Raw genomic sequence first — 24,051 nt, forward strand, 5'->3', positions numbered from 1 at the left:
TGCAGCATGCGATCATGTCGCATGCTGCGTGATTGCCTGTGGTTGCTTCAGTGTAAAGCCCCTTTATAAAATAACAGAAACTTATATGAGCAACTAGATCAAACTGTTTAGTTGCCTTGGTAGCGACATGTTTGAAATTATGTGTTTGTACACAGCGATGTATTTGAGTTCTGACTCGTCACTTATATCTACATAAAGATTAATTTTTTGGTCCTACAACTGTCAATCATAGTTCTCACCAAGCTTAGATGGCTTCACTCATACCACTTCCCAGACTTGTGCCTGACCCAAAACATAAAATATAATAAATAGAGCCCGGATTTCCATGAAAATGCATGTTTTCATATAAGCTTGTTACACTTCTCAAACTTTAATGGGTGAGTTTTATACAGTCAATACACATATAACATATGTGTAAATGTTATCTCATGTAGTAACATAAAGATTTAATGTATGTAATTTTGTTAAGTATTGACTATATAAAACTCACCCATTAATTGATATTGTACTTAACGGACCAACATGCCTTTAAAATTCTTAAACTTTGCAAATATTCGTTTTATGACTTATCGATTCCACATAACTGTACTTTTTCTGTGATGTTTTGGCTTTTTGGGACTAAATTCATGCATAATGCATATTTTTGAAGATTTTAGATTTCATAGCACATATTTGGACTTTTTCTGTCCTTTTTTCTGGTTTTAGTGCATATATTATGTTAACTTGAACAATAGTGCCTTTTATGGATTTAGCTTCATAGAATCTGGTATTTCCACATTATTTGCCTATTAAGAAAAAAAATAAAAGAAAGCTACCAGTAATATGGTTAGTGTCTTTTATGAATATTGCTTCATAGAATCTAGAATTTCCACGTTATTTGTCTATTGAGAAAAAATAAAAAATAAAAAAAAACAGCTACCAGTAATATGGTTTTGTGTTATCCTACCTCACAACTAGTCTTTAGATTTTCCAACTCCTTACTCTTGCTCGTTACAATCCAGATGTCAAAATAATGAAAGAAAGAAAGGCAGAAGCTGCCTGTTAACAGTCTGCAATTTAGCATATTTATGTGTCGAATTATGAAATGTTGCTATAGTTCCTGTTAGATCTCGTGTCAAAATGGATTGAGGGAAGGGAATTTCTAAAGACAGATGATGTAGTTTATTATGATTGTTGTAATAAAAACGTATTTGCATATTGTGGGGCACACAATAGCATCACGGTTAAGGCGTAACACTGCAAAGTCAAAAGGTCGCAGATTCGATTCCCAATGGGGTCACAGTCATGCAGAAATGCAAAAGACTTACAATTCGACCTCACTTTGTCCAAAATATCTTTGCGTAAGTATACATTTGTCACTTCTTGTGATGTAGGAACATCATTTTCAGTGTTCAATTCAATTCAGTGTTCAATTACCCAGAGATTTCAAGTAAAACTGTACCTTCATTAAGTGACATATATTGTCTCTTGAAAACTGAACAATCGGACATGCTCCATCATTTTCCCACTGTTGCAAGTCTTCAGTGTGAGTAATGCAAAACAATGCGTCATCACAGTTCTCTTGGTGAAACCAACCAATCTTGTCCTGTAAAAATACAATATACACACAATCTGACAGAATAAGATATTGTAGTGGACAAGGAAACTATGACCTTTTGTCTAAGAGAAAGGAACTGAGTAATGTACACCAGTCCCAATGTATGTGCAAATAAACCAAATGATCCTGGTCTTTTTTTATGTTCATATACAGTAGAACCTCTATTTAACGTTTTTCTGGGGACATGGAATAATTAACCTTAAATGGGGGTTGATGCTAAATAGGGGTTTGCTACTTTTGTTTAAAAAATGTTTGAATACTTTTGAAAAAATGCAATTTATTAAAAAAAAAAAAAAAAACTACAATAAGTAAAGTTGTTGTTGTTTCCTAATGTCAGGCGTTTGACAATAAAGTCATTTGACCTCTTGCACTCCAATATTTTTCAAAGATATTATCATGGTCAGCCACTGAAGCACAGATTTTGAGGTGTTCCGAATCCATTTCTTGGTTCGAGTTGCACAATGGGCAGTTAGGGGACTGATATATTCCAATTCACACACACAATAAGTGAAGTAATACTGTACAAAAAATGGAAAACATAAAGGGAAACTGAGTGCCAATCAAGTCTTCTCGTCGCCATCTTGATATTGTGACAACTCCGTCGAGACTCGATCACGCGTCCCACAGAGGGCAGGGTGAGCGTGGAAGGATCGGGCGATGTGGCGAAGGAAGCTGCAGCCACGCAAACTAAAGGGGCGCGACGTAAGGGGAAGGACGGGACGCTGGTGCATGCCGAGAGGGGAAGAAAGCCAACTGCGGTGCGAGGAAGGGGGAGAAGAAGCAGAGTGACAGACTATTCTCGAAAACGAATTTTCCAGTAACGGAAACGTCTGGAAGGCCCGCGAAGCGTTGTCTAGCAAATAAAAGGAAGCCAGCCTCCGAGAGGAGATTCAGATTTGGACAGCAAGCCAGTTAGTCTTGTGTAGCAGTGAAGTCAGCTTCGAGACCGGAGTTCGACTTGAGTGTGTCCGCAGCTGTGTGAGCATCCTGGCCAGTGGACTGTCGCCGGAAGTCCGGAGTTCGAGTGCAGTGGACCGCAGTTGGGGGACCTGAGTTCGAAGTTCAGTGGACTGTCTCTGAAGGTCTGGGGTTCGAGATACTGTGAACTTGAGTGACTGAGCTAGAAGAACTAGCCGAAGCAAACGAACTGTGAACTGAGAACTGACAGCTCTGTTTTGTAAATAGTGCTTTGTGAACATTAGTTAAGATTAACAGTTCATTGTTGTTCTCAATAATCCAAGTAAATTGTCATTGTCGTCTGTGGAGTGCAATAACGAATACTGTGTTACTGTGTGGAGTGGAAATCCCATTGTTGACGGGAGTATTTAAACTAAATTATAAAGTGACTATTGTTGAAACGATAAAATTACATTCTTGTTTTGTAATAAAGTTACAATATCTTTGTATTTGGATTTTTTATCCATTTTGTGAATTAAATTAACTTTTTCCGCGAGTGAAAGAGTTTTCCTTTTCATAGCCATTGTTTTCTAGTGATATGTTCTGCTTTATCTTCCCAGTATCTATGTGTCAATCCTGTACATTGCATAGTTTTATCAATCTCCTCCACCCATTAAGTCTGTGACCTTCCCCTCTTTCTCCTGTCTTCAGGGATCCATTCCAACATCTGTCATGGCAGTCTATCCTCCTCCATCCTCCAAACATGGACGTATCAGATTAACTGATATAGTCAACTATAGAATTTTGATATTCCATTTTTCTCCTTATTTCTTCATTTCTCACTTTATCCAATTTTGGACATCAAGCACCTAAGAAATTCCATTCTTTTTTAATTCTAAATCAGTTTTAAATTTTGAGTTTAATACCACAATTCTGCTCCATAAGTTGTCATACTTGGAACTAATGATTTGTATGTTTCTTTTTGTTGTTTTAAAGATTTGTTTATCCCAGAAGATTCCGTTTAATCTTTTGTGTTTTTGGTGACCCAGAATTATATGCAATTTTATTCAGGTGTGAGACATGAAAGCAGGGGTAATATTAATGAAACATAAAAAATTTCAAATGTAATAAATGACTATAGTTTTTGGGATGAAAGGATTATACATCTATGTATTAAAATATCCAGAGGTTACTTGACTATAATAGGAGTCTATGCACTGATAGAAGATGATACTGCAGAGACTAAAAAATTTCTATAATAAGTTACAAGTTTTTTCTAAAGTTCATAAAAATGATTTTATCATTTTAATGGGAGATTTTAATGCACAGATTGGAAATTCTAAAGTAGATCACAATATTGGCACCTTCGGCAGACAAACACATAACCACAATGGCTCTTATTTAATTGATTTTGTACTATATAATCAATTGAAAGTTATGAACACATTTTTTGCTTATAAAAATAGTCATAAATAGAGGGCGGATGTTGATGAAAAGTCATCTTCTTATTTTTCACATTAGGACGATGCCTATTAATATAGAAATCCTTTCTATGTTAATATAAACATAAAAAATGAATTTCTTACATTGCATTTTTTGATGTTTTTGAACTAAGAGGTCATTTTTACATTTTTTTAGCAACTTTTGGTCATTTTTAATATTTTGAAGAACTTTTAGATCATTTTGAATGTATTTTACTTCCTTCTTTACATAGGCTGTTAAATCTTTTTCTAAGCAAACAGATCAGTAGTAGGCCCTACTAGTAATTACCTACTGAATAAGCTAATAACAGTGAAGTGTGAGTTTTATAGTTTGGAACAAACTCTAAAGTGCATCACTTATTTACTGAAGTCTTCACCTCACACATCAGAAGTAATATAAAATGCTTGACAACAGCTTAGCTTAAGTGAGGGCTTTGACTGCTACTGTTCTTTTGTCGGTATGAGGGTATCTTTAGAATTTATGTTTGGAAGGGAGGAAACTTTCTTAGACAGTATTTTTAACACAAATACGGTATTGCAAGAATGCACGCTGCATCTACAATTTTTTTGTCATTTACACTCCCCATCTGGAAGGTTTGGTAACAAAAGTGAAAAGTGGAAGGAAAATGAAGGCACCACCCCTTACTGAAACAAATTATAAAGCCTCATTAAAATTTATAGTTTTCACTTAAAACTTTAATTTTGTTGCATGCCCTTTTCCTTTGTCTTAGTCAAATTCCAGGAAGTTGCCTTCTCTCTTTGACATTTGCAGGGCAGTCATTGAAACAAGGTGACTAATTTTTAAGAAGCTGTGGTGCGAGTATGGTGAATAATATTTAAATATCATTTTCTTTTAAATCTATGTCATTTTTCCATTATTTTAAGGGCATTTTATTTATCATTTTAAGTAGATTTTTAGGTCATCAACATCCGCCCCCTAGTCATAAATATACCTGGGAGGCAAGAGGACAAAAATCCATATGCAACAATAAACTATCAGAATTAGTACTAGATACTCGAGTTTTCCGTAGTCCAGAATTAGAAATTGACTATTATTTACTTGTATGCCCAGTTCGTTTAAGACCAAGATGGTACAAAAGAAAGCAAACACCTACAAATATAACTTACAAACCATCACATAAAGACCATTTGCTACATGGAATTCATCTACAATCATTTTAAAAAATCAGAACAAAAAATTCGTAGGGCAATAACAAAAATGAAAGAAAACTTACCACAGAAGATTCAGTATTAAGACTGTGCTGAAGGGCATCTTCTTCATTACTTTCACACACATTGAATATATTAATCAATCCATCTGTTGATCCTGATGCAAGTATGTCTTTTTTAGTTGGATGAAATTTTACCTGTGGTGTATAAACATCATCATTAATTTAAAATACCATAAAAATATAGTATATAATTGAAGCGTCGGCTGGAACAACGTTATAAATTATATTTGATAAAATTTACAGGAGCTGAAAAAATGTGTACACGTACAGCTTGTTCAAGGGTAGCAAACTTTTGGGTGGACAAATTTCATGTATTGCATTGATGGACAGTTGCAAGCCAAGGAGTATAGCAAGGTAACATGACATACACACGGAAACACGCTGAGTGAAAATTTTGTAACTTACAACATTGTTCCAGCTGACGCTTCAATTACTATAACCATAATAGAAATTCATTGCTAAGAAAAACAGAGCATATGAATTACCGGAATAAAAAAATGTATATAAAAAATAAGAAGCTTGGGGCAAGTGAAGTATCTATGCCTTGTGGCAGAGGTCTGCATCAGCTGGACTTAGGTAAGACAATGGCCCAGCCAGGTCAGAACCTTACTAAGCCTTGTCCGTACCTCATAAGTTATGCACCTGTCTGAATTCTATCTGATTCAAGCAGTACTGCATTCTGCAGACAGTGATAGTGTGTGATTGCTGAAAAATTATTTGCATTATGATTGTATTCATTTAATAATCTTTCTCCAAATGTTTCAAATCTTTTTATTAACAATTCCTCAAGAGAGAAATTTTAAATGTGATATAATTTTAATGCATGTTATTATTCGGTTGAGAAGCTTTTGTCATCTAGTCTGCTTTCAAAAAATCTGAAAGTTAGAATTTATAAAACAGTTATATTACCGGTTGCTCTGTATGGTTGTGAAACTTGGACTCTCACTTTGAGAGAGGAACAGGGATTAAGAGTGTTTGAGAATAAGGTTCTTAGGAAAATATTTGGGGCTAAAAGGGATGAAGTTACAGGAGAATGGAGAAAGTTACATAACGCAGAAATGCATGCATTGTATTCTTCACCTGACATAATTAGGAACATTAAATCCAGATGTTTGAGATGGGCAGGGCATGTAGCATGTATGGACGAATCCAGAAATGCATATAGAGTGTTAGTTGGGAGGCCAGAGGGAAGAAGACCTTTGGGGAGGCAAGAATGTTTATGAATAATTAAGTGAATCATTTGTGGGAGAATATACAGAGTGCATAGTTTCAGTATCAGAGAGTTGCCGAAATTAACCTTTTGCTTTGTGAGTGAGATGAAAATTAATTAGATCCCAGTTATGTTGTCCTACAAGATAATCTTCTTACTTGCAATTGTCTGCACTCTGGACCTATCACATACATCAGTCACCATCACTGTGAGTCACATATTAGGCAGAGATGACTATTTTGAACTTTAGTCACAGTCGGAACCTGTGACAGACCTGTCACAGGGATAAAATCACAGATCTTGAAATCACACACCACTACTACTGTACAAATACATACAGATGATATGCCCAAAACCACTTTCTGAGTAACAGGGGTTCTGAAAACGTGCATTCCCATGAAAATCTCAAAATTGAGTTAAAATATATGACTGATACGAACCTGAGTAACGTCATCTGTATGAGATTCCCAGTATCCACCTAGAAGTTTGGTAGAACGTAAATCCCAGAATAGAAGAAATGTATCATCGTGTATACATTCTGTTCCCCCACACATTAAGCGTCCATTACAAGATATATCAAAAGCTGACAATGGCTTCAGTTTCCCTGAATCTTCGGTATCATCTGTAAAGGTAACAAGTATGTACGTTTGAGAACATTCCAGTTTAAAACAACTTAAATATCGAGATAGAGTGTTCAAATTTCTAGCATTAAACACTGCTACTTTTTTGCTATAAACTCATAAACAAAAATATTTGCATTTTTACTCACTCAAACTAGACTATTCAAACTTACTGTATTTTTTAATCTATTACACTAAGCAGTATATCAGAGGAAATTACATCACTAAACACACACTGTCCTATCAAATAATAGTTATTTATGGTACTTGTGAGGTAAGTGCATCTTTATTGCACGAGTGGAAAGATTTAAGCACGAGGCGTCAGCCGAGTGCAATAAAGATCACGCTCACAAGTACCATACGTAATTTTATCCATGACCATAACGAAAAATTATGTTTTATAAAAGAAAATATGTTGAAAATAAGTCCTCATGTAATCACATACCATGGCAAGGATTTTAGAACCAATAAGTGTACTAGGAAGATCATGATGCAGGAGGCCATGATTAGTAAAGAATGGTATCTAAGGCATTGGATAAATAACAAATTATAATTAATTATACAATTTTAATATATATTTTTTCATTTTAAACGTATATTTTCGTCTTTTTGAAGTTTCAGGGATTATTTAGAAGTTTTCATGGGACTATTGTGATTAAAATAATTTCACATTTTACTTCTGTAAACTTAAGAGGAATATTAAAACTTAATTCATCATCGTGTCTGTTTAGCTCAGTTGGCTAACGCGTGTTGTTTTAAAATCCTATAAACCCAACTTCGCAGGTTCAAGTCTCCTCGTATCCCAAAAGGTAAATTATTACAAAATTTTAAAAAGATGCATATTAGATATGGATGTAATGTACAAATTACGACGTAGCAGATAAAGAAAAGAGAAGATTGAGTGCATGTATATTTAAGAAATGGTAATAAAGAAGTAGAGGTAGTGACATCTAGTAACTAATATATTAACTTCTTGAGTAATAGTTCAATGGAAAAGTATACGTGTGTACCCGGGTACTAGGAAAATACTAATGAACTGTGAGATAAAGTACAAACTGTGAGGTAAAGTCTTTATCTCACTAGTGAAATAAAGTAATGTTGAATAAAAGCCTACTTTACAAATGCAAAAGTATTTAGTAAAGGCATGTTTTTCGTTATGGTCATGGATAAAAACTATGATGCCACAATATAGTGGATACCAAGTCATAATAATATACCATATTTACTAGAACATAAAACACCATCAAATATAATATGCACCCCAAATTTTTATCATAAAATCCAGAAAAAATTACTGGGGAATATAATACTCATCTGTGCTAAAAACCACTCAAGATACTGTTGTCAAAAATGGACATGAAATTACGAATAAAAAATACACAAAAGACGAGAAAATACAAACCCTCAATAGCTGTTTCTGTCAGCGGTTTCCTCAATATCTCGTACCACAAATTGAGCAATAATTCAAATTTGTTAGCGTCTTAGTGTTTGAATGGAAATATAATATACCATCGAATCTAATACACATTCCAACAGTTTTCAGGGCATGTTAAGTGCATACTATAATCGCGTAATTATGATACCTGTACCTACAAACCTAGTACAGAGACTGTAGATACAAGTAGTCAAAAGAGTTAAAAATTATCACAACCCATCACAAAGACAATATTCAGTTTTCAGAAAAGCAAAATTAAACACTAATGTTACAAAAAGAAAACAGACTTCAAATCTATATCTATGAATATTAAAAATGTAATAGAAAAAGAGAGAACGAAAGAAAGAAAGAAAAAACACAGCATTACTGTCTTGCTCTCCCCTCTCTTTCTCTCTTTTATAGTCCATGAGCTTACTTAATACCCTAAGGGTGAAACCTAACCATTTTTCCACTATTATTAAATATGCTAGTGGATTATAGTGATTTTCTAGCTCTCAGGTTGAATTTTCTTTTACAACTTAGTTTCGAATTTTGGGTACTGACAAATACTACAACTGGGAGTTATTTCCTAACTGTTATGTTGGCAGCAATGATTTCGGTTTACACTAAAGCAAACTGATGAAAATGCGAATAAGTAAATACGAGGGGGATCCAGGAAATAACGACCGTTCGCGCATACCCGCCGCGCAGCTGACTCCCCTTCCTTGTTTGAAGGTCAACTGGCTTCCTTAACATGTGTTCTCATAATGTTGTGAGTACTGGTTGCAACAAGTCGCCATTGTGCATTTTGTGTTACTTCAAAATGAACGACGTGATTGATAATCCCGCCGACTGTGAGGTGAGGAGTGTGATTCGATTTTTGAATACCAGACATTTGAAACCTGCAGAAATTTACCGGCAATTGAAAGAAGTGTATGGTGATACTGTAACGAATGAAAGAAATGTGAGAAAATGGTGCGAAATGTTCAACAATGGGCGAACAAATGTCCACGATGAAACTCGACCCGGACGCCCATCACTCATCACAGAAGATCTGAAGACTGAAGTGAACGACAGAATCTTGCAAGACAGGCGCACATCACTCGACGAATTGCATATTGCCTTTCCTGACATTTCTCGTTCTTTGCTTGGTGAAATTGTGTCGCAACATCTTGGCTACCACAAAATCTGTGCACGATGGGTTCCACGGCAACTGACTGACCAACACAAAACTCAGAGAATGGCCTCAGCATTGACATTCTTGATGCGATATCACACAGATGGAGACGCCTTTCTTGATCAAATTGTGACTGGTGATGAGACCTGGATATCTCACAACACTCCAGAGACCAAGCACCATTCACGTCAGTGGCATCATCCCGCATCACCCAAGAAACCGAGAAAATTCAAACAGACTCTCTCAACACAAAAAGTCATGGCTACTGTCTTTTGGGATCGTTTTGGAAGTGATGAAGAGTTAAAGAAGACAGTGAACACCTGGCTTAATGAACTGGCGACAGAGGAGTATAACACGGGAATTCTAAAGCTAGTGAACAGATACGACAAATGTTTAAATGTAGGTGGTGATTATGTAGAGAAGTAAAGGAAGTTTCAGTTATGTAACAGACTTTGTTTTTTTTCAAATAAATATATATTTTTTTAATTATTACAACAAAACGGTCGTTATTTCCTGGATCCCCCTCGTACATTTTTAGGTTAGGTCTCATGAATCGTAAACTCTTCAGTGAAAACAATACATTTCGTGTTGCCTGACAAAATAAATTGTAATATTAGATCATACTAATCCTAATTACCAGCACAATATGCGAGAAGTCCAGGAGGAAAATATACCATTTCATAAATAAATTATTGAACCATTTAGGAAACACCTCACAACATAAAGATGAGATGTGGTAAATAAGCAAGACACTGTTATTGTTAACACTGTATTATTATTATTATTATTATTTCAGTACGTAGCATTGTGATTTTACCCTCTTTGCTAATATCTGGTATTAGTTGGCAACATTGAAGAGACAGCCAAATTAGACTCTTATACTGGTGACAGACTACAGTACTAATCGCGATTAGCAATTATTGTTATATGCTTTACAATGTAAACTGATACAATTTATATCATTAATATTTATATTATTTTGAAAAGAGATTTTATAACCTATAAAACTTGTATCATCATGCCAAAAATTTATATTATTTTGTAATAAAACATATTTTTAATATCAACCCTAACCTCAACGATAGCGTCGTAATGGAGACTGAAATTCAAAATCTGAAAAAGACACCAGTTCCAGTTTGTAATCCATTATTTATTGAAATCAAACATCTTTCAGCAGCCTTCTATTGCTCTCTCTATATATGAAATATGAATAATTCGTCTGTAATTTGTTAATATATTTCTTTTTACTTTTCTCACATCTGCAATAAATTTCTCCACTACATCTAATAGTAGCCGAATTCATTTTCTAGCCATTCATTTTCGTTTCTATTTCATAATATACAATGGAAGAGGTAACAAAATTCCACAGCAGAAGCTATCACGACTTCCTAAATAATATAAATCAAGGCGATTCGAAACCAAAGATTACTAAAATGTTACTTTCGTTCACTGGGCCGTGACTCAGGGCGATTATCTTGTTCTGGAAACAGGATTTAGCTCCTGATCGCGATCGGGACAGTGACACATTACAAACCCGATCACCATTAGGTTGATAATCGCGATTAGTGACTGTCACCAGTATTAGGAACTGCTCTTACGTGATCCTCACTATACTCGTTTTCCTTTCTCTTTTCTACAGAGGCCCATTTATAAGTTTAGAGTAGTCATAGCACACAGTGATGCAATAAGTTATCAGCACATGTCACCTCCTCCCACATGAGCTCAAACACCCATATGGCGAACAGCACATTAACACACAATATCTGTCATCCTAATGTAATGGTTCTTTACAGTCTTAGGCGGAGTATTTTTCTAATGGAAACTTATTTGCAAAATAAAAACTCTACAAAACATGTTAAAATGAACTCGCAAGTTTTGTCCTAAATATCCTGAATATATCACTCTCAAATTATAAATGGGTCTCTGTATTTTTCTGCTTTTTCTTTCTTTCTTCCATCCTGCCATCCTTCCTCTCTCTAAATTTCTTTTTCTCCCTTTGTTTCTCACACACACTTTTTATGGTAAGTGAAACACTGTAATGTTAAATAAGGTATCTACCTTTAAATTCATTTGCACATTCTTTTCCTTTCCTTAAATCCCACAACTTGATCGTACCATCAAAAGATGAAGAATATACTAGATTTTCATCATTCGGACTGAACCTGAAACATGATCATATAAAATAACTCATCAAGTTTAAAGGATATTGTTCGATTGGCAAAGTGACCATTTGTAGTAATTAAGACAGAGTGTAGTGTTCCCATAGGTTATTTCATGTGAAGTGATCCACTGCAAATTACCTTATCAATTACTCTAATTCTCTGCAATCACTAGAAGAGAGTATCTCTACAGTAATACATAAAAAAGTTACCTCATCTAATTTTTATACAGAGTGAACAGTAAGTAATGTCATTAATTTCAGAGGGTTATTCTTTGAGACATTTCAAACAAAACAGTTTAATGCAATTTTGCTCGTTTTTGCTTCCTTTTAGAGATAAAAATTGTTTTATATGAAATAGCTCAAAGAATATGTCCCTGAAATTAATGACATTACTTACAGTTCATCTTGTATATGATTGAAAAATATAAAAATCTAGAACATTTTCACTTATGCTATTATACATAAACTTAATTTTTCAGACTGTAGGCTAATTGACATATATAAATGAAAATGGGGAAAGGGTTTATTCAGGATTTGATACAATTACACATAATATTACACAGATTTAATATTTCAAGTTTACAAAGTCAGAAGTTAAAAAAAAAAATTATCAATTATCCATATCGACAAAAAAAATATATATATTTAAAATTAAAAGAAAGTACTATTTCTTGATATTCCGATATTATTAACTTCCAAGTTGGGATACCAATGGAATCCATGGATCTGAATGATATTTATCATTCATCATTTAAATTTACACCGTACTCCTTGCCAGACAAAAATTTCAGATTCCAAATGCTAAGGGCCCATATAAACATACTTCAATCTTTCCACCTGTAAACAAATTTCACGTGATCTGATATTTACTGCCATGGTGGCTCAATACTAGAGCACCTGACTTATAAACCAGGGTGTCACGAATCAAATCCCATTCCATTCTAAATTTATAACTTGTGTTGTGCAAACCCATGATCCAGGCAACACAGGGTTCTACTATGAGCTGCTCATAGGATCAGGGCAAATAATGACAAATTTAAGGCCCTGCCATTGTTCAAAAAAAAAAAAAAATTGATTCTGTTTCTTTTCGTTCATTTCACTTACTTGACATTAGATACTGCCCCTTTGTGTCCACAAAGAGCTTCCAGTTTGGTCATGTTTGGAACATCGTATATGACACAAGACATATCGGAAAGTGCAATAACCAAACGGGACAATCCACTGTAAGAAAAATGAAGACAAATTAAGAAAAGTTTGTGAGATGCATTTCTACAAATATCAGATAATCAACAGAATTCGTCACTTTCACTTCTTTCCTTTCCTTAAGAAAGTATTAGTATTAGTATTTATTTAACCTAGTAGAGATAAGGCTGTCAGGCCTTCTCTGCCCCTCTACCAGGAGATTCAAACTATAATATGAAGAATAAAATTACAATTAGTATTAAATTTACAATTACAAATAAAATTACAATATTAAATTTACAATTACAAATAAAATTACAATATTAAATTTACAATTACAATTACAATAAAAATCAAAGTACGAAAAGATTACCTGACTAATGAAAGCTAGATAATTTATCATAGAAAAACAAAGAATATTTTATATTTACTGAATTACAAATTAAACCTAAAATAACAAAATTGTATAGTGATGAAATTACTGGATATTGAAATATTTTGTGATAGATTAAGAAAACTATTTACAAGAAATCAATTACTGACCAAGTGCCTAGTAAGTTTATGTTTGAATTCAATTTCATTTCGACAATCCCTGATGCTAGCAGGTAGCGAATTCTAGAGTCTTGGCAGGGCTATTGTGAATAATAATTGGACATTTGTTTTTTCTTTATAATTAAACTTTATTATTATATTATTTATATCCATTCCCTCCGATACAACATTATATCTACTTCTTGCCATAATTTGCAGCATTTTTTTAATCTTTCCTCTATGAGTATTTTTTTTATTTCTAGTTCGAAATAATGAACCTAACATATAAATTACGCAAATGCATAAGTGCAGTTTATAACCAAATTAGGTTTAGCCCAGTTGTTTGAAGTAGCCATAACGAGCTGAACAAAGCAGGTGACCATTTAGGTCATACATATCTGCCCTGATGATGAAACCTGTACATAGTTCTGAAACATTAGAGAACTTGAAGGTGTCAAGTTCCAAGACATGGTGGAATACCAAAAATTCTGCTTCTGAACACCACGAAAGACTAAAATCGTAAAATATCATAATTAATGATTAGGTTCATATACTATAAACTTGGGTAAAACTCTGTGAATATGGACATCACATTAAAATAAACATTTCACTACAATCTTAAAATTATTTAATTTTGGTTGATGATAACCAAAGTTCTTTACTCACTTTGGTTTATTAGTTAAATTTCTCCTAACGTATTAATTCAACTATCAGACTCTTAAATATTTTAATATCTGCAACACAGTCATGTTAATGCAGAAGGCTGTATGTATGTGCAAACATTTAACATGGTTTGAAGATTCTTCGCAAAATTTATGGTCCATAGCTTGCTAGCAGACGTAATAAATTTATTGCTAACTGTGAAGACACATTCCGTGAATAGTCATGAGAACCAAATAATAATAATAATAATAATAATAATTGTTATACATTTTCCTGACTACCAAAGTGAAAACTATTGTCTGCAGATAATCTTAATCTCACATGAAAATAAGACTGAAAACAAATTTTTACTGTGTTATGTGAAATCCTATCCATATCTCGCAAATTTCATTTCTCTCTAATAGATGACAAAGCACTAGCAATATGGAGAATAACAATGCTCGTTTGAAGTAGTGATGTGTGAAAAGGTGTTTCTGAACAGAAAATGCATTGCACTCAATGAAAGTAACAATATCTAACAAAAAAAAAAAAAAAAAAAATCTATAGGAAAGAAGTTTGACTGACTGAGGAATGTTTTATTAATTTGTTATTGAACGTAATTTTTAAATTTAAGCACTTATATTTTTATAAAATTAGAAGATCCTGTAAGACTTTCAGTTTAAGTCTTCCAATGAAAGCCGAAAGTGCCATGCCTAGGGTTGCCAGGTTTTTAAGCTGAAAATATGGGAGATAGTGGAAATAATTGCCAAAATCGTTCCATCAAGACATTATCGACATTGTTCACCTTTAGGAACATGTTATATATAGTATAACTGTATGCAAAACTAATTTAAAATTCTGTGGCCGGGAGGAAAAAGATCTTAAGTAAAAATTTTATACTTTTTAGGAGAACAGTAGAAAGATTGACATTGGTGTCAATTATAGATTTCTTTTATTCAAGAGGATTTTCCTGGATATTATTTGTTTATATTTCTTCTAAAATAGGCATTGTTGCTCATTTAACAATTTTCTTGATTATTTCCAAAAATAGCCGCACTTAAGCCCTTTTAAGACTACAACCCAAACTGAGAAGAAAGGACTATTTAAACATAAGACCTTTTTCATGTCAAAATAAATGGGAAATGTAAATTATTAGGAATGCAAAATAGGTCTTAAACAATATAGGGCTGTCTACCTGCTGCTTAAAGTTTTAAAAGGAAAGGGCATCAGTATGTGATAAAATGGCTAAAATACAAGTTAGACCTTTTTAATAGGGAAGCATGGAAAGTAAACATGTGATGTTTGTAAGGAATAAAGTATTAAATATTCTTAAGTCCTTTATTTTGTGTGTGCTCGATTCAAAAAGTACTTAGGACATTTGGTAACACTCTATAAATCCAGTCAGAAGTTTTATTTGACTTTGACCATTTTACCAGATTGTAGAGAATTGTTTCCGCTTTCAGAATATATAAAAAATCTCATTTTCACAAAAAATTAACTTAAGACCTTTTTCCTTCCGGCCACAGAATTAATCTCATAGCACTTTTAATACTTACCACTTGCTTTGTATTCATTCAGAAACTTTTACAATTGAAATTTCCCTTAACAAAACAGGTTGAAAATTAATGAGAATTTGTCACTGTAGATTATACTTAAAAATATGTAATTAATTAGAGTAACTTCAGCAGTATCATAGCACTATTCATATTTACCATTTAAATAAATAAATAAATTACGGAAGAAAATATTATGAAATACATGAGAAGGAAGACCTGGCAAACCTAGCCACGCCATGGTGCATTGTTCCGCAACCTCTCATTTAAATACACTGATGTACCGCAGCTCGAAGCATAGGTGTGAGTGGACCATCAGAATGCTGTCATACTATTCTTATGAAATGAAAAAAAGAATATCTTACACATTGCCATCCATATGGAGTAAATAGGTTTTCTTTGTAGACACAGCAACCTCGGTGTCGAGATGATAAGGAACAGTGAATGATTTGTTTAGGTCAAAGGGATCACAGACATCTCCATCATAATCACTTTCGAGTTCTAGTCCTTCCAAGATATGTTCTAGAACAAAATTATGAAATTAAAACAGATACTCATTACTCATTAAGCAACTATCAACATTTCAAAATGCAACAATGCTAAAGATGTTGAGATTTTTACGATAGCAGCAGCAGTTTTATTTTTCCTGGCAGAGTAAGGCCATAAGGCCTTCTCTTTCACTCAATCAGATTTCAATAATATATATGAAATACAAAATTATATGATAGATTACAAAACAACACAAAAGAAGATACCTTAGAAATTACATAAAATATAGTAGAAAATTACAAATAGTCAAGATCAGTTACATAATATAAGGACATAAACTGCTCGAGATAAATTCGACGATTAATTCACTTTAGATATAGTATACAGTTAATATACTAATAGGAAAATACATGTGGGTTACAAGACAAAAAATGTTGAATAGCAAAATCGTACTAAATGGTATACAGATACAAATGATTAAGTAATAGCCTATATCAAGATAATAAAAAAGGAAAGTATGAAGAGAAAGTACTGTGATGCTGAAAAATATAGATTTCCCAATTTTCGCAAAAATAAGCTTTTCAGCATCCCTGTATGAAATAAAATATCACATAATCTAACTAATAAAATGACTAGTTAAGATTCCAGACTTTTATATTATGAAGAAGATTCGAGTTTTGAGTTGAAATTCTTGTCCAATTTGAATGCAATATAATAGGCAACCTTCCAAATCTTCAGCAATACTACGTGGTGATAGAATCAATAAGTAGGTCTAGTTTGGAGTGAAGAAATTGTTGTTGTTGTTTTCTAATGCCAAGCATTTGACAATAAAGTCATTTGACCTCTTGCACTCCAATATTTTTCAAAGATATTATCATGACCAGCCACTGAAGTACAGATTTTGAGGTGTTCCGAATCCATTTCTTGGTTTGAGTTGCACAATGGACAGTTAGGGGACTGATATATTCTAATTCTATGCAGGTGTTTGGCCAAACAATCATGACCTGTTGCCAATCTAAATGCAGCTACAGATGATTTTCGTGGTAAATCGGGAATTAACTATGGATTTTGATGCAGAGAGTTCTATTTTTTCCCATGGGATTGTGTTATCAAGAAATTAAATCCAAAGAAAAGGTTGCATATTCCAAAATCTTTTTCACAACTTCACTAATCTACAAGTAGGTCTAGTTTGGATTGAAGAAATTAAATCCAAAGAAAAGGTTGCATATTTCAAAATCTTTTCACAACTTCACTCATGTCCTGAAATATATTTTCACAATAATTTCAATAACATCATATCGACATGCCTAAGTTAATATGTAAGAAAAAGGTAGAATAATGAACACTATCCAGATACAGGAGGCCTATTGGAAAGCATGTGTGATAAAAGTAGAGACTACTTGAATAAAGTCAGATAGTTTGTGACCTTATTATCATTTCAAAGTTAATGCACTGAAATATTCCAAATTGCGTATCTGAAAGTTAAATAAAACAGCTCACTCTTTAGGTCGTTTCAGATTTGGTAAATCAAGCTAAATTTAAATACTTACTGTTAAGAAGTATAAATTTTATTACCCTAATAGCCACTTACTATGAGAAACACATAAGCACACACGTAAAATAATAAAAAAAAATTTATGGGCTATGGTTACTGTGAATATTAACAACATACGTACTCGTACCTATAGCTTAATTATATCGTCAGGTTAGAGTGTAAACCTGCTAACTAATAAAAAAGGTAATTTTACTGGGGAAATAAAAAATTGATTATAAATTAACCCTGAAACTTTAGGACCAAATTCAAAGTACAGGTGGTATATATTCCGATTCTGTTCATTAATAGATAAAAAAGAAATGTTACAATATAATGTATTTTTTTTTATATTTTGTAATTTAGCAGGTTTTTGCAGCTAGGAGAACTTTTTTAAGTCTGAAGTTAGCGGGTTATCAAGAAAATTAAGCAAATTAATGAAAACTGTTGTTTTATTTATCACAGTCTTTCTATCGTTTCAATAGAATGATTGAACATATAATCAGCTGTAAAAATAAACAATTTACATACATCTAACTTAACTTTGACATTCTTTCAGTCTTTCTTAAAAAAAAAAAAAACGTTTCTATTCCAGACACAGTTAACAAAATTGAAAGGAAATAAAACGGTAAGTAAACATTCTCTTTTATTCTTCTGAAACACTCTTACTTAAAAGTTAAGTGAAAATTTTCTTTTTTCCTATTCTAATTCTTAAAATCTTAACAAGGAAAAATATTAATTAGGCCTATATAAAAGTAAGCAAATCAAAGTATAAAATATTTTATACTGAATAATAGGTAAGTTATCTAATTCCTTAATACTAAATTCTTTTCAGTCTCCATTTATTTCAATCATGAGGTAATTGGTCACAGGCTAATACTGGCAGTAATATTATGGTAAAGTATTCTTTAAATATTGCAAGTCGTCAAACTTTCTTGCAGTGATTTTTTTTCTATTTTGGTGTAGATTCTGTAAGTCTGTAAAAAGCAAGGAACCACTGATGTCGATTTTCTTTGTGGTATTGTTTTTCAATCATCTGGGAAACTCAATTTGAATAATATGTCACAAAGAGTTCTTATGTTACTAACTTTACGATCGCCTCTACCACGACCAGGGCAAATGATCTTATAAGATTTAACCTCATCGAATTTTTTAAAGAATTCATGATTTAAGTATGTTATGTCATATGGACAGGGCTTTTTTTCTGGCTGATCTGCAGATTTCTATGTAATCTGCTGATACACTGATGTTTTTGTTTTTAAGAGCCCACTCAACTGTAGAATGAATGCATTCTGTTTCCATTTAGGTGTGTCCAATCTCAAACAATTTTTGTTCCATAACGATGTTGCCTTGCCAAAAATGGTTACAACTGTTTGAAGACATCTAGAACAATGTAAACCCCATTTTCGAGTTGCAGAAAACGTAAATCAAATAAACTAATACAATTAATAATGAAATATATAATGGCAAACATCTTGCAAAATACTTGCTAATTACCTAAATGCACCGACTTTAAAGAGTAATTGAGCAATCATAATTATATATAACTTTGCAATATTTAAGTAATTAAAAGCTTCAATAACAGCAATAAACACACAAAACTTGTTTGACTACACGAGAATATGCGCCAAAGTCAGGCAAACTATCCACACTGACAGTCGATATGGAGTTAGAGCGCTTTCAGAATAAGAAGGCATATAAGGCGGAGCTAGTTCAGGCCAGTCTATCTCGACTAGCCAGTGACAATGAAGCGGTGTTGCCTAGTTAAATCGTCGCGAAGTCTCGCTGAAGCGTCGCGTATTAGTTTCTTTCTTGCGCGCACAATACTTATGGCTAGGAATTAATTTTAAACTTTGCCATTCGATAGAGCTCCGAATTCTGAATCCAACAGTACAAGAATGGCAATTGTATGTCAACTGGTTCGAGTGTTATCGCTTTAAGACTAAACAGAGATATCCAACCTACAGCATAGAAAATATTTTGCTCTGAATTCAGTCTCTGCAAACGAAGATAGATTCTGTTTATTTTCAAATTCAGATGTGGACTGTTTTCTCTTGTGTGATGTGTAACTTACCGTAACAATGTCTCTTGAAGGGATTGCAATTGGCTCTGGTGTTTCATCTGTTATACGCAAAGGGATAGTCCAACACTCACAAGCAAGGAGTATGGTATTTTTGTATATAATTTTTTAAAGGTCTAACTTATGATTCAGTGCGTGTCAGTTCTTCAGGAACAAAGAATCTGACTGCAGAGACGTGTGGTTTAGAAGTGCATACGTTATCTCATATTCTCGGACAGGACAACGAGACAATTAAAATAGGCGGTATACTTGAATTTACCTCTCCTGGAAAACAACGCAAAACAAACGTGTTAATTATTTGTAAAATTTTCAGAACCGTGTATTACTTCATCGTACGATATTTTAAATACATTAGTAGTATGTGTTAGCAGTGCCATTATAATAGAACGTGGAAAGAAGAAGAAAGCTGAGAATAATCATAGGTACGATTTTCACTTTTCATTGAAATATTATACATGGTATAAGACGAAATATTGCATAAACATATGAGATATTTGGATGATATTGTAAACATAAACACTCCTGCCTCTTTTTCCATGAATTATACGAAGAGCATTAGAAAACTTTGTAAAATGAAGCACATTAACTACATTTCACTTTTAAAATAAATACAGGCATGCTAGGAATGAGGAGATTTTATAATTCCAAAACTCAATTTCTATTTTAAAAACCTTTCGTTATATATATTACACTTTATACGATTTTTCTAATATACAATTTTATCTTCAATATATTAACGATATTATTGGATTACGGTTTTCATATTCGCTTCTGTACAACTACCTTCACTCGTAGATTTATATTGCCACAGGCCAGAGTGATAGAACATAGAATCCTGGACTTCTAGGTAGGTATAAGCTTGAGGATTAAATTAAATTAGATAGGCTTGATTAAATAATGTAAAAGAAAGTAATCTTCAGTTTCAATATGAGTGCTGAATTAGGCCTACATATGAACAGATATGCTTATATTCTTATAGCCGGATTCTTAGCCAGAATATATGGAACACTGGACCTCTAGATATGTAAAAATTATATGATAGAATAAAATTAGATAGACTTAGTTTAGCAGAGAAAAATAAAATAATCTACAATTCCAGTATGAGTACTGAATTATATCACACATTATGATTAAGTTGCATTATAGCCAGATTCGTAACCAGAATGTAGAACCCTGGACCCCTAGGTATGTATAAGCTAGAGAATTAAATTAAATTATATAGGCTTCATTTAACGGAGGAAAAATAAAAGCCTTTCCAACTTCAATACTAAATTACGTATCTACAGATATGTTTTCGTTTTGTTATCGCTAGATTCTTAGGCTGCCCCTACAAACAAACTGTACCTTATCTTTCCTCTCGAGAAATAAACAATAATGAATTCAGCTTGGCTGTACAAGGAAGTCTGAGTAAGAATTAAAACATTCTTTCTCAGACATTAGCAAAGTAAATATCTACATATCTGTCACTTTATTTCGCAAGTCAATGACTCCAAGAGCTACTGATCTATGAAACGAAGAAGTAATAAAAATTGAGATGAAATTACTTCAGTAAGAGTAATTATATTTAAATATTACACACAGTGAAGAAAGAGGTCTCGACCCGCTCGCTCAGCGAGAGGGCTGCAACTGATATGTTCTGTCCTTATCTGTTGTCTCTGTCTTCCACGTCTCGTGCACCGTGCACTGTGTGACAACGTCGAACTGTTGCTAGCACTCAATTGGCTTAGGCCATATGCCTTCTTATTCTGAAACCGCTATAGCAGCGAGCTTTGAACAAAGTGGATTTGGCTGTTTTACTCATCACGCGTTTATATACCCTACACTTAGGATTTGAATTGTGCATAGCTATTTTTCCTATGTGAATCGTCGTCTTGTTCCCTTTCGAATGGTATACAATAATTGTAATTTTAGGCAAAAAATGGATTTAGTACGTTTACACTCTAAGCCGACGATATGGTACCATATGCACATCAACTTTCAAAGTAATCTCCCTAGATGCAGAACATCCATCAGGATTGGTACAATTGCTGGAAATATTTCTGAAAAATGTTTCTCAGAGATCACAAAAAATGGCCTACATTGCAACTGTGATAATTTCCTGTGTTAGAGACTCCATGGCTACAAAAGTGATCATTCATAAGGAGAAACGAAAAGAAACTCACAAAGTTCTAAATCAAGCTCTGTACTGTTGTCGAGTATAATCAGAGGTTGTTACAGTTTTGCTAAACTTCTAAGAAAACTTGATATCTGCATTCTGTTCAATTGCAAATATGAACTCAACTACTATCAATTCAACACATTTCTTGTATACTAAAGCTAACACTTCATATACGACAGTGAACACAAACTAATATCATTTATTGTGATGTACAGTGTATAGGAGTCGAGACTTGCTTGTTCAATGCATTCTGATATATGAGTATTTCTTTACTATTGCGTTACCACGTTAAGGTAAAAATATGTATTTACACACCGAAAAAAGTGTCGAAAGTTGTTGTGAAAGAGATGGTTGGCGAAGAGGTGTGGGCAGGCAGAATCACTCAAGCGAGGTGGAAGGAGTAGGCGGCTGGGAAGGCCATTTTCGTAAGTTTCCTTACCGATCACAAAGAAAATGCGGTTTTTTAGATCAAATCAGTAACAGATTAGGTTAGATGAGGTTAGTTTTGGCTTTTGTATGCCTTGGAAGAAATGACACATTCTTAGACAATTGTGAGTGTGAAACGAGCGTTGAGCGGATTCCGCCGATTTTGGAATAGACACCGACGTACTTGAACTGCCAACATAGAAAACAAAAAATCACACTCAATCGCTTTCATCTTCATCTTGACGGGATAATAAAAGCCTAAACTAACCTAACCTAAGTGCGTCGGTGTCTATTCCAAAATCGGCGGAATCCGCTCAACGCTCGTTTAACCGATATTTGGTGAATATAAATGTATAAAAATATAATAAAACAGTTTAGCTACAATCCTACCTGAATTAAACATATCACTCGAACTGGTGCCTGACTTCATCATTATTTCAGTAAGCTCTCATGAGATGGATACCTGGAAAATATAATATGTTAAAAATCTGGGAGAAACTGCAGTATGTCAAAGCATAGGGGGACATATTCTGCAGTTGAACCAAAATCGTCAAGATGTTTAATAAAATTAGGCTAAGTAATTTACATAACATTATAAAGTTTCACAACGATGTTACGAAAAATGCAACAGTTATTACCCAGTATAGACCTAGTATTGATGAAAATTGATTAGAAGAAAATCGCACTAACGTATATATAGTTTTTAGAGTTTATCTCTAATATAAACTATACTCTTTCAGTGATTCCACTCGATTTTTGCACGTTGTGATATGTTATCTTCCACATTTTTGGTCGTATAACGTGCACCCGCAGCCGTATCAACATTTATATGTTGTTAAATAATTTCGAGATAAACTTCAGAACAAGGGTATCCCTTCCTTAATCATTTAATTTTCTCTGTTTACTATAAACACATAAAATATGTACATAACATAAATAGAACACGTGCACAACACATTGAAAAACGTGCAGCAATCGGTCCCACCCCCAAACCTGCGCAGATCCTACCAGCGTTGCCAACCTGAACACGAGCGATTCGGCTACAAACATCCCGAAATTCAGCTACAAAGACTGAAATTAAGCTACGCTCAAAACTTGAAGAATTAGCGTATATGTTGTTCAATGTGCTGCGTTTAACGATTGTTTCATTGCCAATTATATTAATTTAATAGAAATAATTCGAAAGAGCTACGAATACAATTATTATTATTATTATTATTATTATTATTATTATTATTATTATTATTATTATTATTATTATTATTATTATTATTAATGGGGTTATTAATGTTAATATTTATAATAATCATTATTATTTCTTACAAACCGAAAAATCAATACATAGGCCTAAGCATCAAGACACTTCTATAGGTTTGGTAAAGCGTTGCTCAACCCAATCTACAAACCATGCACCAATATAAAAAAGGGAAAGTATCTCACCTAATGAAATCTAGTCGATCCTTCTGATAACACTAGCTAAAATTTTAACTGTAAATATGTACCTATAAATACGTAGACAAATATGTATAAACACATGGACACTGTGTTTTGGACAAAGTGTCGCAGCAAGTGGACAATGGGATAGATATGCGTGGGAAGGGCCAGTTTTTTTAAATCTAAGAGGTTTAAGTTTCTTTTTATTTGAAGTCGGAGTACGGTTAATTTTGCGG

General features: G+C 33.4%; 1 protein-coding gene across 5 annotated transcripts in view; it reads right to left on the minus strand.

Moving 5' to 3' along the window:
• LOC138703475 (WD repeat-containing protein 89) overlaps window positions 1-23,384 on the minus strand; it is an 84,708-nt gene extending 61,324 nt beyond the window's left edge. For 4 of the 5 annotated variants that reach the window (XR_011333186.1, XR_011333187.1, XR_011333188.1 and 1 more), the window contains exons 1-8: window positions 23,020-23,384; window positions 22,772-22,844; window positions 16,063-16,219; window positions 12,894-13,010; window positions 11,687-11,790; window positions 6,858-7,039; window positions 5,211-5,342; window positions 1,442-1,585 (exon numbers count right to left, since the gene is read on the minus strand). Coding sequence is in view for 2 of the 5 variants with exons in the window: in XM_069831362.1 (XP_069687463.1) it covers window positions 1,442-1,585; window positions 5,211-5,342; window positions 6,858-7,039; window positions 11,687-11,790; window positions 12,894-13,010; window positions 16,063-16,219; window positions 22,772-22,814 (879 nt within the window). In the remaining 3 variants the exon portion in view is untranslated. Of the gene's footprint in view, window positions 1-1,441; window positions 1,586-5,210; window positions 5,343-6,857; window positions 7,040-11,686; window positions 11,791-12,893; window positions 13,011-16,062; window positions 16,220-22,771; window positions 22,845-22,967 lie in introns of all 5 variants that reach the window. The other variant, XM_069831364.1, reaches the window with a different exon arrangement.
• Window positions 23,385-24,051: the final 667 nt, after the last annotated feature.

Source organism: Periplaneta americana, chromosome 7, assembly GCF_040183065.1.
Source record: "Periplaneta americana isolate PAMFEO1 chromosome 7, P.americana_PAMFEO1_priV1, whole genome shotgun sequence".
NCBI lineage: Eukaryota > Metazoa > Arthropoda > Insecta > Blattodea > Blattidae > Periplaneta > Periplaneta americana.